This window comes from Hemicordylus capensis, chromosome 1 (assembly GCF_027244095.1).
Source record: "Hemicordylus capensis ecotype Gifberg chromosome 1, rHemCap1.1.pri, whole genome shotgun sequence".
Classification (NCBI taxonomy): domain Eukaryota; kingdom Metazoa; phylum Chordata; class Lepidosauria; order Squamata; family Cordylidae; genus Hemicordylus; species Hemicordylus capensis.
The window spans coordinates 142,963,350-142,980,081 of NC_069657.1; the positions used below are offsets into that span (position 1 = coordinate 142,963,350).

Genomic DNA, 16,732 nt, shown 5'->3' on the forward strand with positions numbered 1-16,732 from the left:
GAGGTGTCCAGCAGCTCATCTTGTGTGGTTAAATTGGATCAGTTTCAGTTTGTGGCTCCCGAGGATGTGGACAAGATATTTTGGGACACTGCGCCTTACTACCTGTCCTCTTGACCCTTGCCTAACATGGCGTATACAATCTAGCAGGGAGGTTACTGGAGAGGGTCTTGTTAAGATCATTAATGCTTCTCTGAGGGAGGGCAGGATGCCTCCTTGTCTCAAGGAGGCAATTATTAGACCACTCTTGAGGAGACTTGCAGTGGATCCCTCAGAATTAGGCAATTATAGGCTAGTCTCCAGCCTCCCATGGTTGGGCAAGGTGATTGAGAGGGTGGCAGCGTCTCAACTCTAGGCTGTTTTGGAGGAAGCAGATTATCCAGGCCCATTTCAAACTGGCTTTCAAGCAGGCTATGGAGTTGAGATGGCCTTGGTCGGCCTGTTGGACAATCTCCAATTAGGAATCGACAGGGGATGTGACTCTGCTGATCCTTTTGGCGGCTTTCAATACCATTTACTATGATACCCCTCTGGGATGCCTGAAGGGGTTGGGAGTGGGCGGCATGGCTCTGCAGTGGTTCTACTCCTACCTCGAGTAGGTTCCAGATGGTGTCACTTGGAGACTGTTGCTCTTCAAAACAAGAGCCCCAGTATGGAGTCCCACAAGAATCCATACTGTCTGCAATGATTTTAACATCTACATGAAACCGCTGGGAGAGCTCATCAGGAGATTTAGTGCAGGGTGTTATCAGTATACACTATCTTTTGCTTCTTATTTTATTTATTTAGTACATTTGTATATTTGTATACAATACAAAAAGTTCCTGAGTGGTTCTAACCCTGGAGGAAAGGATAGAAATGAAATAAGAGAAGTACTGCATGCACAGGGTGGTAAATGAAATAGGATTTTTGCCCATTTATACATCACCTACATGGTCACGTTTTATTTGCATGATATACTATGGCTGCAGATCGAGAATATCACATGAGTTTTAAAATAATAATAATACAAAGACCAAGTCTTTGCTGCACAAGCCAGGCACCAACATACCATCAACTGAAACTCAAGGTAGTGTGCAATACAAATAAGCAGTTAAAAATTACAATTATGGTCTTTGACCAGCATAAAGTAGATTACATTAAAACACCATAAAGACATATTAAAATGGGCTATGCCTGACCCATGAAGACAGCAGAGAAGCTAAAAGCTGTACATGGTTATACAGCTACTGTTAAGCTGTGGTAAACTATCTTAAAACTACAGTTAAGATAAGTAAAATTAGTGTAAAATGGATAAGACTATATAAAAGTTCCAACTGGTTAAATTCTTAAAATTTTACTCAGTTGGTAAAAACCATAAAATGCTATGGGGTTTAAAACTAAGACAGTGGAATAAACTAAAAAGGGTAAATTGTGTGAACATGCACTGTGTCAGACCTTCTTAGTTAGAAAGACCGTGGTACTTGGAGAACTATTCTTAGGAATTTGGACTGGACAAGCTCCAATGGGCAGAGTTGGAGAAGGGGCCCAGTTGAGCGCCATAGAGGAGTTGTCTAGCAACTTGGCTTTCAATAGTTTAAGGCAGGGGTGGGGAACCTTGGCCCTCTAGCTGTTGTTGAACTACAACTCCCATCATCCAAACAATCCAAAACAGATTGTTGAAATCCAAAATGGATTGTGAGCAGCTCCAAAAGGATCTCTCCAAACTGGGGGAGTGGGCGACAAAATGGCAAATGCGGTTCAATGTTAGCAAGTGTAAAATGATGCACATTGGGACAAAAAAACCCAACTTCAAGTATATGCTGATGGGATCCGAGCTGTCGGTGACAGACCAAGAGAGGGATCTTGGGGTTGTGGTGGACAGCTCGTTGAAAATGTCGACTCAATGTGTGGCAGCTGTGAAAAAGACAAATTCAATGCTAGGGATCATTAGAAAGGGGATTGAAAATAAAACGGCTAACATTATAATGCCCTTATATAAAACTGTGGTGCGACCACACTTGGAGTACTGCGTACAATTCTGGTCACCACATCTCAAAAAGGACATTGTTGAACTGGAGAAGGTACAGAAGAGGGCAACCAAGATGATCAGGGGCCTAGAGCACCTTTCTTATGAGGCAAGGCTACAACACCCGGGGCTTTTTAGTTTAGAAAAAAGACGACCACGGGGAGACATGACAGAGATCTATAAAATCATGCATGGTGTGGAGAAAGTGAAATTCTTTTCCCTCTCACACAACACTAGAACCAGGGGTCACTCCATGAAATTGATTGCCAGGAGGTCTAGGACCAACAAACGGAAGTACTTTTTCACACAACACGTGATTCACTTGTGGAACTCTCTGCCACAGGATGTGGTGACAGCCAACAACCTGGATGGCTTTAAGAGGGGTTTGGATGACTTCATGGAGGAGAGGTCTATCAATGGCTACTAGTCGGAGGGCTGTGGGCCACCTCCAGCCTCAAAGGCAGGATGCCTCTGAGAACCAGTTGCAGGGGAGTAATGGCAGGAGAAAGGGCACGCCCTCAACTCCTGTCTGTGGCTTCCAGCAGCATCTGGTGGGCCACTGTGCGAAACAGGATGCTGGACTAGATGGGCCTTGGGCCTGATCCAGCAGGGCTGTTCTTATCATCCCCAGTATTGTGGCTGGGGATGGTGGGAGTTGTAGTTCAAAAACAGCTGGAGGGCCAAGGTTCCCCACCCCTGGTTGCAAATATGTAGTGAACTGCAGATATGTATCCTCTTGATCAGAAGAATTTTAGGATGGCAGTGGCACTCCTCTGGGTGTTTGGGGCAACATAAGTGCTGTGAGGTTTTCCAGTGCCAGAGGCTTAGAAGACCACCCAAATGTATTTAAAGCATGAAACCTGCTCAATTTTGTGCCCATTTATATGCCAGGAGTGTGTGTTGTCTCTTAGCAAAGGCCATAATTTTGGTTTTGTAATAGTTAATTTCCAACTGGTCTTCTTTGCAATATTGGGCAAGGGCCCTCAGAGTTCTTCTGACACCTGTGGGGGTTGTAGAGAGAATTTCTGCATTGTCTGCATAGAGCAGAATAGAGGTGTGTCTCTCTGCAAGCTTGGGTGGGTGAAAATAAAATAAAATAACCATAGCTAACTATGTTAAATCAACAATACACTAAGGAGCCATAACAGAAAATATGCCCAGCAGACCACAAGTCCAAGACCACAAATATTTCAGAATAAAAACATTAGGAGGGCAGTACAGAATTAATTTATCTGAAAAATAACAAAGTGGGGTCCTGGTAAACTTTAATTTACCAGGGCAAAGAATTCAAAGTGCAGGCATCGCCACTGAGAAGGCCCGGTCAGGGTCACATCTAGTCATGCCTCCAAGAGGGGTGGGTCCTAGAACAATGACCCCACCCAGTAGATCTCAATGACAGCAGGCACATATGGGATGCAAAAGTCCCTGAGATAAGTGGGATTGTGGAAACCACCTTCAAAAACAGTACAGCCTCTTGACCAACTCTGTTTTCAAAATGACAAGATGATTATGAGAAGTTGTTTCAATCCAAGACTTCCATTTCCACATCAGTAGGGTCACCACACAAGTTAGTCTCTCCTGCGTCAGGACCAGCCTGCACAGCAGGACGAATTTCAGAGTCATACCAAATTTTATACTTCTTCTCAATTACTGACAGAATTGACACCATTGAAAACCCAAATTCAATTATGCTGCGCTGTTTGCATTTGGCTCCATAAACATAACCAGCTGCATGCAATGCAACCAGACGGCCATTTGTATCAAAGACTGGTGAACCTGAAGATCCATAGAAAAAAGATGTATCATAGGTGAGTACAGCAGGTTGATTGATTACTTCTGGGAAATCTCTTGGATTGTACATATGGATGCAATTGTTACCCTTGGCATCATAACCACAACTGACATTGGTGCATTCTGCCTCCTGGCCCTGCTGCAAACGACTAGCACATGCCTGTGGGCGCTCAAATACAGGCACCACAGAACAGTTATCTATAGACTTTGCTTCGCCATCTGGATGGCCAATAATGTAAATAAGACCATTAAATGGGATAGGAGAAGTTAATTGTACCAAACCTGCTGGAAGCCTTCTTGCATTACTATTTTCCTTCAGTCTCAGAACAGCGAAGTCAAGTTCTTGATCTGATATTTCAAACCACGACTCAAGTGACCACCAGTCAATTTCCCTGGGGTGATGGTCTTCAAAAGAGAAAGTTACACGTGCTGATTGGCTAATTTTAGCTGCCCAGTCCTTTTCCTCAATTCCTTCTCCAACTATATCCTTAACTACATGGTGGCAAGTTAGTATGTACTTATCATGCAAAACAAAGCAAGTAGCAGCACCCTCTTTTTTAGTAACACCCCACAAAATGTACCCCACTGACTCACTACAAGTAACAAGTTTCTTCACCATCTTAATCGGAGTGGAATTCTTTGTCTCCTTGTCAAAATGCACTCTGAAGATATTACGTTTATGCTTGTGTTGCTTTCGAAAATCTTTAATGAACTTGTCAATGAATTCACTTTGTTTCTTTAAGTAAGGATACTGATTCAGAATATCAGTCTTAAAATAATGAAAAGTTTTGCGCCCCTCTGGAGAGTCCAGGGAGAGCTGTTCATTATTTGGACCACCAACAGATTTGGCCAGGGCCGGACTGGAGGCACTGAGAGGGTGGTGGGATGTATGTGGGGAGGGTGCCAGGTTTTGAGCAGAATGGGTACTTAAGGGTGGGAGTTGGGGTGCAGGGGCACCCTGTGGGTGGGGGGCACTGGGAATACACCCTGTTGCCCTGTGGGCCAGACTGAGCCTGGATTTGGCATGTTTTTTAGTCTCCACTTCCACGGAAAAAATCTTATTAGAAAAACTCTTCTTAGATAAACTGTCAACTGAGTAAGAGTTGTCTATGGACTTTTTACCATTCATCAGTACCCACTCTTGTTTGTTCAGCACAGACATAAATCGTCCATCTTTGCACAGAGCTTCCTTCACTGTTTCACCTTTTGGTGCAAAGACACACATATTGCAGCGTTCTTCAAGAAGCCATTTGCACCTAATTATCTTACGAGTCTGTGCCATGTTGGTTTCTAATCTATTTCCAACTGGGGAAACATAGAACAAGATACATTCTTCCCTCTTGTCATATTGACGGTATCCTATCTCATCACTACCCCCATTTTTACCAATCTTGTAAAATTTCATGTCACATTGGGTGCCCACAGGCAAGTACTTCAGAGGCATCCCCAGGTTAATGCATCCCTTAATTCCTTTCCGCCCTATTAAATAGATCTCCTTATTCTTCTCCCTCTCTATTTCCATCTGCATTTGAACAGCTTTAGCAGCCATGAGGGCAGTATACACATTGATATGAAGTTTCCCTTTCACCACATGCTCCTTTCCATCACCCAAGTTCACAGTGAATTTTCTTTCTTCATCTGTTGACTTCTCATTGCTAGATGTATTTTCTCTTGTATGATGATTCCCAATTTCCGTAGCAGTTCTCATCGTTTTGGCATTTCGGATTACTGCAGTGAAGTTCTCCTGGTGCTAAGACAAAGAAAATGACATGACACAGGCATTTATTTAGGATATTTGTATACTGCCCCAAACTTGCATCCCTGGGCAGTTTAAACAATACAACATAATTTCTCTTGTATGATGGTTCCCAGCTTCCATTGTGGTACTCACCCTTTTGGCATTTGTGATTACCGCAGTGGAGTTCTCCTTACGCTAATAAAAGGACAAAGAAAATGACACAAGCATTTATTTAGGATATTTGTATACTGCCCCAAACCTGCGTCTCTGGGCAGTTTAAACAAAACAACATAATTAAACAATAAAAACATTAGCACAGTTTAAAACAAGTTCCTATTAGAAATCTAGTTAAAAGCTTTTGAACAAATGCATTTTAAGTGTCTTCTTAAAACTGTCAGAGATGGAGTGGTTTTTATTTCAGCAAGGAGCGCATTCTAAAGCCACAGGATAGCAATGGAGAAGGTCTTTCCTGGAGTAGCCACCAGTGAACCAGTGGCAACTGCAGGCAAAGCTCCCCAGATTATTTTAGTGGGCGGTGGGGCTCATAACGTACAGCTCATTTGCTGTACACTATTTTATTTATGTATTGGGCAAGACCCTTAGTCTCACAGTCAACTTTTTTAAAAAAATGGCCAACTTAAAAAAAAAAAAAGCCCAGGCTTAAAAATCCTAACAAGGCATCCAAGTCTGCCACCCTTCTGTATCACTTGCTGCTAGTCGTCTTTGTCTGACAGTAAGAAATGGAATATGTGCATTGCTGGAGTAATGCCACAAAGAAGGAGCAAGTAGGAATGGAATATAGGTTTTAATTGTAAAATTCTTCATGTTTGCCAAATACAGCAGTCTAAATTATTTCAATGCAAGTCGCTCCAAACTTAGTCAAATCCTATTTAAACTAGAGATTTTTATTTTATTTTATTTGCCTGGAATGTATGCCAAGGTGCGAGTGGCATTTACAAATGGAGCAGATACTTCTTATAGATGCTTTTTTGCTGGGCAATTCAGAGTCAAGAGTTAAAAACTGCAAATAATTAAAGCAATCATAGCTGCACACCAACCATGCAATCCTTCTTATCTTTTGGGTCCACCTGCTGGATGAGGAGAGGACTGCAATTAAATTCCCTACATCAGTATAACTCTAGATTACTCTGAGTGCAGGGACGTCACACAATAGAAATGCTAGCTAGGTCAGTCCAGGTCCTATGCCAGCATCATTGCAATGGCATAAGCAGGAAGAAACAGGAGGATCTGGGAATATGGTGAGGGAGAATTGGAGGAGTGGCCATCTTAATCCTATCCTCTCTCAAAGCAAAGTCCCACCTCCCCTACAGACATGATGCAAAACAAGAAGCAAGGCAGTGATCATAACTAAATAGCCACTGAAGTCAATAGAGAGCCCAACATTATTGATGCTGACAAGCCATTCAAAAAAGTGGGTTTTGTTCTGCAGGGGCTTCATCTCCATCACCCCAGAATGCCTCATACATACCCCATTGACTCCCACTACAATCTTCTTTCTCACTAAGCCGCTCATGAGGTTACCACCATATGAGCCTGCTTTTGTTGCTTCCATTCCCACGTTTTACCTCCCACTTGCTAGGCGTTTGAACCCCTCATATGGGCAGTGTAATAACAGTGGAACTCATATCCTTCTGCAGATTCCCTATGTCTGCCTCTTACCTGCTGGGCAATGGAGCTGGCCAACCATTATGACTGGACTAACAGGTCTTCTTTCTCTGTATAGCCCTGTTATTTTTCCCTGGCAAAAGGTGGTTTGCAAACAGCTTATGAATGTGCTACCAGCTACCATATTCCTGCTTTTTCTGGGACCTGGCTCACTACAGAAAATTCCCAAAAGAGTTTTGACTTCTCTTGGCTGATTGAAGGCAGGCAAATAGTAGGGATGTGCATGAAACAGATTTTGCATTTTGTTTCAAGCTCGAAACAAAATGCAAATGGCCGAAATGTTTCATTGAATCAGCAGTCACACTGATTTGATGAAGCTAAACCTGAAACATTTTGGGTGTTCCAGCCATAGGGAACAATGGGGAAACTTGAAATACCCCATTGTTCCCCATGGGTAGCTCCTAGGGACACCAAAGGCGGTTGGGTGGCAGGGCATGGTAGGTGCTACCTACCACCCAACCAACCCACAAAAGAAATGGGCAAGAAGGCAATTTTAAACACATTTTAACCTTTTCCCCAAACCCCCATAGAATCTGTAGATATCAGCCTCCCCTCCTTCTAAAGAGTTAACAGGAAGTGGATCCTTGTGTTGACTGACAGGCTAGTGAACTCCAGAGATCACCCAATCAGTCCACCAGAGGGGTGGGACCTAGAGTGCTATTGCTAGAAATTCTGGGAACAAGTAAGGAAATTCTGTGCTAGAGGAGCAAGGGGACATCATCATCATCATCATCATCATCATTATTTTACATTTATATCCCGCTCTTCCTCCAAGGAGCCCAAAGCGGTGTACCACATACTTGAGTTACTCTTTCACAGCAACCCTGTGAAGTAGGTTAGGCTGAGAGAGAAGTGACTGGCCCAGAGTCACCTAGCTAGTTTTATGGCTGAATGGGGATTTGAACTCGGGTCTCCCCGGTCCTAGTCCAGCACTCTAACCACTACACCACACTGGCTCTCCATGTGGCAATGGAGTTTGCTGCAACAGGATAACTGCAGCTCTTGGAAGACAGAACTGCAGAGGCTTGATTCTCAACAGGAGTTTGGTGAGTGCAAGGCAAAAGGAAGCCAAGGCTAGGGGCTTCGGAAGCTTAGAGCAGGAGAAAGTGGTTTAGTAAGGATTTGTATTAGAATTCCTGTTTCTTTGGTGTGTGCTTTGCATTTCCTAAATATCTGTTGTTTGCAACTAAGATTTTACTGTATGCCGCCCCAGTATCATTCAGGGTGCTGTTGAAATATTTTTGTAACCTACTAAGTATTATTAAGTTTATCTAACCAACCTGAAGCCTTAGATGGAACCAGTCTGTAGTAATTAAAAAGGACTCTGTAACCATTTAAGCATTCTTAAATGCAGCCTAAAACTGAAACGTAAGACAACCTATTTTTGTAGTAATTGAATAAAACTGTTGGGCGGGGGGATTTGTTTTTTTGTTTTTTTAAAAAGCCTCACAGCGTTGGTTAACTCAGGAAAAGGGGGGGGGGTTCTCTGGTGCAAAAGCATCCTCAGGTGCTCAGCAGCTATCAGTTTTTCTCATCCTGTATAGGCATACACATGGAAGGTTTTGTTTTAAAATTGTTTGCGCAATACCTAGTTACAGTTGTTGTATTAAAACACCCAATCCACTGGTCCGGTTCTCTGCAAGTTTTAGGGTGCATGGTGGCAGCATTTTAAATCTACTGGAAATATAGAAAGGTATTATGAGAAGCCCACTCAGGCAGCTCAGCAGGGATGACCTGGCATTTTTTTTTCCCTCACATGAGCTAGTTCTGAGACAAAGGCCTTAATCTGTTATAGGATCCTATGGGGATTTTGAGGAAAGGTTAAAATTTTGTTTAGGGGTATGTCTGTACTTAATCTCAAGTGCTCCCAGCCGCTTGAAATAGAAAATTGACATTGATGTTTGGACATTGAAATGTGTTTGCGTGATTTGTAAGATCTTTTATTTGCTTTTATTGTACGCATTCAGGTGGTCTAAGAATTTCATCTGAAGAATGATGTGTATTTCGTCACCATTATATCATCTTCTTTTATTTATTAGATTTATAAACTGCCTGATATAAAACATCTTCAGGCAGTTTACATACAATTTTTAAAAATCTAAAACAATGAACTATTAAAAGTGCTTTCCACATAGAGCTCTATGGGAGAAGCACACAGCTCCCACTACACCTAATGTACTCAATTCCCCCAAGAAATAGCTAGACCATATTTGCGGCTTTAGGTTTCCCCCCAATATGATAATTAGAGCCTTCAGTTGTTGTTCTTGCTCAACTCTTCATAGATACCGAGGCTGTTCTCACGGGCAGCCTAACCCAGGCTAGGGACACCCAGCCTGGGTTAGGTTGAGTGTGAGAACCACTGGGATCAGGCCCAGTCCTGGTGGGCTAGTGCTGTCTAGCCCAGCTTTTTAGCCCAGCTGCTAGCCAAGATTAAAGGCGTGAGCGCTCTCTCAACCCGGGCTTACTGCTCAAGTGCAAGCCGGGCTGCTTCCAGCCCAGCCGCACAGACAGACGGGCGCTCTAGGGGAATCCTCCAATGGATCACACATATTGCGATGCATTGTGGGATCTCCAGAGGCCGGGAGAACGAGGAGCCTCACAGTTTTCTACTTTCACAATCATAGCAGGGCTTAACTAGATGATGACCTAGTTTCTTACTTAATTCTTTGAAATGAAAATGGTAACAGAAATCTTCACTTCGATCACTAAGTCAAGACATCAAAAAAGTTTAGAAACCCTTTTCCAGAGGTGCACCTAGGTAATTTTGGAGCATGGATCTAAAGCCCTCCCCCTCCGCCACAAGACAAACACCATCCCCTTACACACATACACCCTGACGCATGCAGTATTTTTAACACGTGGGTTCTTGAGGGCCTAAACAGCAATTGAATTCACAAGACTGTAAGGATGTAAAAGAAGTATATTTATGCATATAAATATAGGTGTGTGTGTGTGTGTGTGTGTGTGTGTGTGTGTGTGTGTGGAGAGAGAGAGACACTAAGTTCGTAGGCAAGCTGGGAAGCCTCTGGCTTGGCTCACAAACCTTTTGCATTCCCCCTGCTGCCCCATCCTTTTGCTAGCCACCCCATACAAATACATTCTTCTTATGTTAGTGGCTTGATATTGTGAAAAAATATTGTGGGATGGGGTGGGGAATCTCCAGGAATAGCTTCAGTCAGAGCTGGCCGCCTTCTGAGGCTGAGCCCAAAGGAAGAAACCAGACCAAAACTATTGCAACCCTGGAGCCAGGTGCCAAATCCACAAGCAGTTTGTTAGATGTGAGTGAAAAATCACTGCAGAAACAGCAGCAGCAAGGGAGAGACTAAATTCGCAGGCAAGCCAGGAAGCCTCTGGCTTGGCCTGTGTTGTCATCGTCATCCTTCTCTCCCCCATCATCCCTCCTTCTCCCTTCCACTCTCTGTGTCACGTGAGTTCCACTATTCCACCCCACCCTACCCCGCGTTCTTCTTTCTGCTGCTGCTGCTTTGAGGATCTGCTGCTCCCTTGAGATGTGCAAGCAACCCTGGCAGATGCTGGCAATATCCTACTTACAGGAGGCAGGCAGAGAAGCTTTCGTGGGTCTAGAGGCACTTTTTCATCTTGCTCTCTCCTCTTGGAGAGATTCGCAGCTGCTGTGGAGGCAGGCAGGTGGCCGCAGGCTGGCTGCATGCAGGCCCACACTTGGCCCTCCTACTGCGCATGAGAGAGAGGTGATTGGGTGAGCGGGCTGTGGATTGGGCCACAATCGCCCTCAGCACAGACTCTCGTGCTCAGTTTTCCAGCATGGCGCGGTAGGTGGTGGCACAGCCACCCTTGGCCGCCAACAAGACACGGGGGGGGGGGCAATTATGTGGGGGACCAGAATTCCACCTGGAAATCTGGTCCAAAGGGCGCCTCTGCCCTTTTCGTCCATCAACAGCCTAAGAAACTGGACCGGAGAAAAATAAAGGTGGGTAATACTCAACTAAAGGTAAGACTTAGGCTTTTTAAGGCACCTTTGCTCTCAAGAACAGAAAGATTCTATATCAACCCTCTTGCACAGCTTTTCTTGAGAGCTGAGATTCAGTAACCCTCTTCAGAATATACCACACTTGCCTCATACCTTTAGAAAAGGCAGGATATCTCCATCATTGTTAGATGTTTTAACATGCTGCTGCTTCTTGCCACGTGAAGACTTTGTCTGTTTCATATTGACTTGGGTGAGCTGAAGGCAGAACACATTAACAGGTTCAGAGATTACTAGGTGACAAGCCGGCTGCTTACATCATCGGGGAGCCCAACACGTATTCATCTCCCCCTATTTCTCACCTGTCAGCCAGAAGGGGCAGAAACTCTTGTGCTCCTGCAAAGTTTGACAACGCTCAATTTTACCACAGCACCTTTAAAAACATTATTAAGGACATATCATTAGCATACTTTGTTTTGTCTTTACTCATTTGGTCACCACTGGTGATCTGGAAGTGACATCTGAGCAAGTGGTAGGGCTCCCCACCCCTCACTCCCCACTCTCTCTTTACTGTGGATCCATGGGCAGCAGTGGATTTCACAGCATTTGAAGCAAGGATACTATTGCTGGCCATGTGCAGCTATTGGTTGCCATATGCTTTAGTCTAGAATGGGGCAGGAAATGACCCTGGGTAATCTGCTTCGTTATAGATTTGAAAGAGAGAGGGGGGAAAATGGTGACCAGTAGTAGCCAACTGCTGGGAACTCTCTCAAATTGCTGCCCACAGAAGTACAACAAAGTAAAAGAGAGAAAGGAGCCTGTATGATCTATATGGGGAAATATTTACTATCAATCAAACCTATTATTATTAGGATTAACAGAACAGGAATAATAGCACACATAGGGGAGTGATTAGCTTGGCTTGAGCATGGCTACTGAACTTTAAAAGAGCAGCAGCATAACTTCTGAACTATAATTTCAACTCTCTGCAAAAGGTCAGAGTCCTATTATCTACATCTGCAGTTCCCACACTAGGTCAAGTTTTATGGTTCTGATCAAGTTGATCTTATAACGAAAGGTCTAAGTTTATAACTTCTAGATCAGTGTTTCTCAACATTTTTGGAGTAATGGACCAGTACATTATTCATGTGCAGTTTCCTGGACTAGCAGTTAGTATGGGGGTCACCCCCAAAAAAACAATTTTGGGCAGCTGTCAAGAGCTCATTTCTAGGCAGCCCTCACTGCTGGATAATGTTCATTTTGAGGAAGTGAAATGAACATTATCCAGCAGCGAGGGTTGCCTGGAAATGAACTCCAGAGAGCTCCCAGTGGCCCAAAACTGTTTTTTGGAGGGTGATTTTTATTAGTGATGCCTCATGGAGCAGAACCCTACGCCATGCAGACTGGCACCGGTCCATGGACCAGTGGTTGAGAAACACTGTTCTAGATCAACTTTCAACTTTCAGTTGTTCCATAGTGTGATGCTCATTTGTTCTGGTGCTGTGAGTTGGCAAAGTTGGTAAACCTCTTAATGACAGCATTTAAAGTATCAAGACCATTATGTCTACACCACATAGGATCCTTCCTCCAAGGAACTCAGGGCAGCAAACAAAGTTCTCTTCTATACCTACCGTTTTTAGCACAACACACCTGTGAGGCAAGTTAAGCTGAGAGACAGTGACTGGCCCAAAATGACCCAACAGGCTTCATAGCTTGAGTGAACCAGTTCTTCTCCGTCCTAGTCTGACTCACTAATTACAGTACCAACAAGGATGTGACTCAGTGAGGCTATTCTCACGATGGGGGGAAAGCGGGCTAAAGAAGCCCAGCCCGGTTTTTCCCCATCATGAGAACCAGTGGGCTCGTAGGCGAGCCCGCTGGTTCTCTGGCGGCTAGCTCACCTAAGTAACCCTTCCCTTAGCCCAGGTTAGCAGAGCGAGCACTACGCTAACCCGGGTTTCCTGATCATGTGCCGCCATGACACGGCTCCGCATCATGGCAACACACGAGGAGACCCCCGCCAGGAGGCTGCAAACAGCTTCCCAGGTTTGGAGGACTCTCCAGGATGCCTGGTGTGCTTGCGTGGGGCATCCTGGAACTTCAGGGGGCCACATGGCCCCCAATCCCCACCGCCCCTGTCAGCTCCATGATAGAGCTGGCCCAGCAGTTGTGTGGGTGGCTGATCCAGCCACCCAGCTACGAGCGACTACTTGTCTGCGGAGAGAGCGGGCTAAGCCCACTCTCCCCGCAGAAACCCCTCAGGTGCTTCACACCGATTGTGTGAAGCACCTCAGTGAGAATTTTTGTTATTGACCCCATTTTAATTTTCAAAAAGAAACCCCTATTGTATTGCTTTAAAGTTTTTATTCATCACACTGCTGCTTGAAACATGTTATACTAAATACATTTATGTAGTCATCAGTAAGTGGCACCTGCAAGAGTGGACAACAAATGGGAAGAATGAAGGCTCCTCCATTTTCCTCTTTTCCCCCTTTGATGCATTCTCACATCTTGCCACTTCTTCAACAATTCTAAAATCCATAATTTCTGCACCTATTGTTAGAATCCTTGTCCATTTTCTCATGACCTCCAAGCAAATCACAGGCCCCTCTGTGGTCAGTTCAAAACACTTCTGCTAACTAATTTCTTCTTTCCTTAAACCTCTGCATTGGTTCCTCCTTACACCCTGCAGCAGCTTTAAGCTCCTTGACCCCTGCTCATGACCAAAGCCTGCAGACCACAAGCCCACCTTACCTTCATCATAATCCCACTCTATTCCTCCCCCCCCCACCTTTCACTGTTGCACTGAAGTGTTCCCAGAGGTGCTCTTCCCCCTGGATGGAAGTCCAGGCCCTCCACACCCCCTGGGGCCCCCCAAATCCTCTTCAGTCTGTTCCAGGTCCAGCATGACCTCTGCTTTAGAGACAGAGAGGAGAGCGGGGAAAGAAATATGTAGGATGGGAATTTGTTGCATTGTGTATTGCAATGTTTCTGCTAATGCATATTTGCATAAATATACCTGTTTTATATTCTTACACTAGTGGGCTCGGGCTGCCCTCTTCCTCCCGAAGGCGGCGGGACTTCACCCGCCTCGTCTCCCTCCCACTCTCCTCCTACGAGCAACGGAGCTTGGCTCGCTGCCTCAACCTCCTCGCTCTTCTCCTAAACGCGGCGGAGCTTCGCTCACAGCCCAACCGCTTCCGGGCGCACGCTGCTCTGGTGTGAGCTGCTGGCTCACGGCTGCAGCAGGGGCTGCAGCAAGGGCGGAACCTGCCACATCCGCAAGGTCTCGTCTACATGAATTAATTATATAGACAGATCGGTTCTTGTAAGTTCGGTTGCTGTTCGTGCCCTCAAGAACCCACATGTTAAAAATTGTGTGTGTTTGTGTGATGATGCTTAACTTGCGGGAGAGTGGGGTGGCCTCCAACAGCCTTTGGGTCCAGCTTACAAAATTACTTATGTGTCCCTTTCAATGCTCCACCCAGAGACCCTACTCTGAGTCTCCCTAACCCAGGCAGAAAACGTAGGGAGAGCGAACGTGGTGGTGGTGCTACATGTGTCTACTCTCTCGTGACCGCGGGAACTATCCTGGTGGTGCAGTGGTAAAAACTGCCGCCCTGTAACCAGAAGGTTACAAGTTCAATCCTGACCAGGGGCTCAAGGTTGACTCAGCCTTCCATCCTTCCGAGGTCGGTAAAATGAGTACCCAGAATGTTGGGGGCAATATGCTAAATCATTGTAAACCGCTTAGAGAGCTCCGGCTATAGAGCGGTATATAAATGTAAGTGCTATTGCTATTGCTATTGCTATCCTTTGGAGCAAAGGCGCTAGCCCTGCTTGGGCGGTGTTTGCAGTTGTGCGGTTTGAGCGGGAAGCAAGCGCTTTTTATTGCCTGCTCAGCCAAACCAAGGAGCTGAAGGGCGGACGACTTTGGGCAGATAAACTAATGTCGTCTCGCACATCAATGATCTATCTTGTCCCTGGGGATTCTTCAGCAACTGCAGTAGGGAGCTGGGTTTATCTCTGCCCTGTGCGTCAAGCCGCTGTGAAGGCAAATACTCCGTCCCCACCCCACTCCCTGCTCCCCACTGAGAACAAAAAGATCCAGGGTCCCCCTTCAGGATGGAATGAAAACAAAATAAAGTAGTTTGCTTCTCACACGCATCATAAAGACAAGTACCCGTTTTTCCTTTCCTTTCCAAAATGTTTCCTGGAATGCTGCCAGAAGATAAAAGCTAGGCTTGCATGCCTAGTGTAGAAGGGGAGCCGGAAGCTTTTCCACCCAAACCTTGCTTGAGGCGGTCCTCCTATCGTGGCTTACTGCTCAGGACAGAAGCACTGCCCTAGTACCTCTTCGGAGCCCAGCTTTCGCCACTCACCCCACTGCACGTTGACCGGTGGGCAGAAGAGAAGCCCTCAGAAGTTCGCACGGTCTTCTCCCACGTCAGGAGACCCTGAATCTGACAAACAGTTTTCCCCAGCTCAATTTCCTGTGCCCCCGCCCTTTTGAAAATAGACTTTCGATAATGAAACTAAAGGAAGGGCGGAAATAAGAATCTCGAACCCTCGTTAGATTGTCTAAGAATGAGATTCTTGTCGGATGGCATGTTCTCTGACTGCTGGTTGCTTTTTGAGAGAAGGGCTATTGCTGCTAACTTAGAGGGGGAAATCCAGCCCAGAGTTAGGTAATATTTTATTAGGACCATCCAAACAGCCACAAAGCATTAAACAGCAAGCTTTCCAAATCTATAGAATTCTTCATCAGATGGTAAGCAAAAGTAGGGGGTGGCACTTAGCCTTCTTGAGTATGACAAAAATTCATCTGAATCTGCAATCCTGTGCACTCTTACTTGTGAAGGTAAATGGGATTTTCAAGTAATCATATAGGATTGAATCTGCCAAAAAACTGCTTTTTATTATATTTATCTTCTCTTAGGAAGTTAATCAGAGGAACGGAACTTGAACTACCCAGCATTCTGTCCCATGCACTTCTCGGTAGTTCTGAGTGTTTGTGCCAATTTGGGGGGGGGGGGGGATGACCTGGAAGTGACTTACCAATTTGGGATACACTTCGTGCCGCCTAGACAGGAACTTCCAAATCCTTCCCTTTCAAACTTCAGCATGTTTTGGGCTATGTATGCCAGTGGTAGCCTGGAAGAACTTTAACTATTTGTGTGAATAGCTCAAATTGCCCATTTGTGGGGTACAAATGTCCCATTTTCACATGTTTCTAGTAATCAGATGACTTGGACTATGCATTACCAAGTTCTCTAGTGCAAATACTAGAAAACAGAATAAATACAGAAATACTTCTGTGCAAATACCCATAGAGTGCTGAGACCGCATGAGTCAATTATTCGGACAATCATGAGTAAGGCTACACAGAACTCAGGATGGGGCTATGCAGACAAGAAGGGCCTTGCTTCACAAGGCTGGGGTGGGGTACTGAGAAATTCTCTCTTTCTCTGATACCGCAGACCTTTGCTGCAGTATGAGGTCCTGGCAGCTCTGATATTGGGGAATACTGGAGGGGGGCTGAGGAACTTTTTCTCTACCACCATCT

The 16,732-nt window shown here is 45.1% G+C and overlaps 1 protein-coding gene across 1 annotated transcript; it reads right to left on the bottom strand.

The window, feature by feature from the left end:
* Positions 1 to 826: 826 nt before the first annotated feature.
* FAM111A (FAM111 trypsin like peptidase A) lies at positions 827 to 15,592 on the bottom strand. The gene is made up of 5 exons (XM_053285230.1): positions 15,549 to 15,592; positions 11,323 to 11,424; positions 5,688 to 5,729; positions 4,808 to 5,546; positions 827 to 4,633 (listed from the first exon to the last, which is right to left on the bottom strand). Exons 2-5 carry the CDS (start codon positions 11,407 to 11,409, stop codon positions 3,528 to 3,530), a joined length of 1,974 nt encoding a protein of 657 aa, XP_053141205.1. The 5' UTR covers positions 11,410 to 11,424; positions 15,549 to 15,592; the 3' UTR covers positions 827 to 3,527.
* Between the last annotated feature and the right edge of the window lie 1,140 nt (positions 15,593 to 16,732).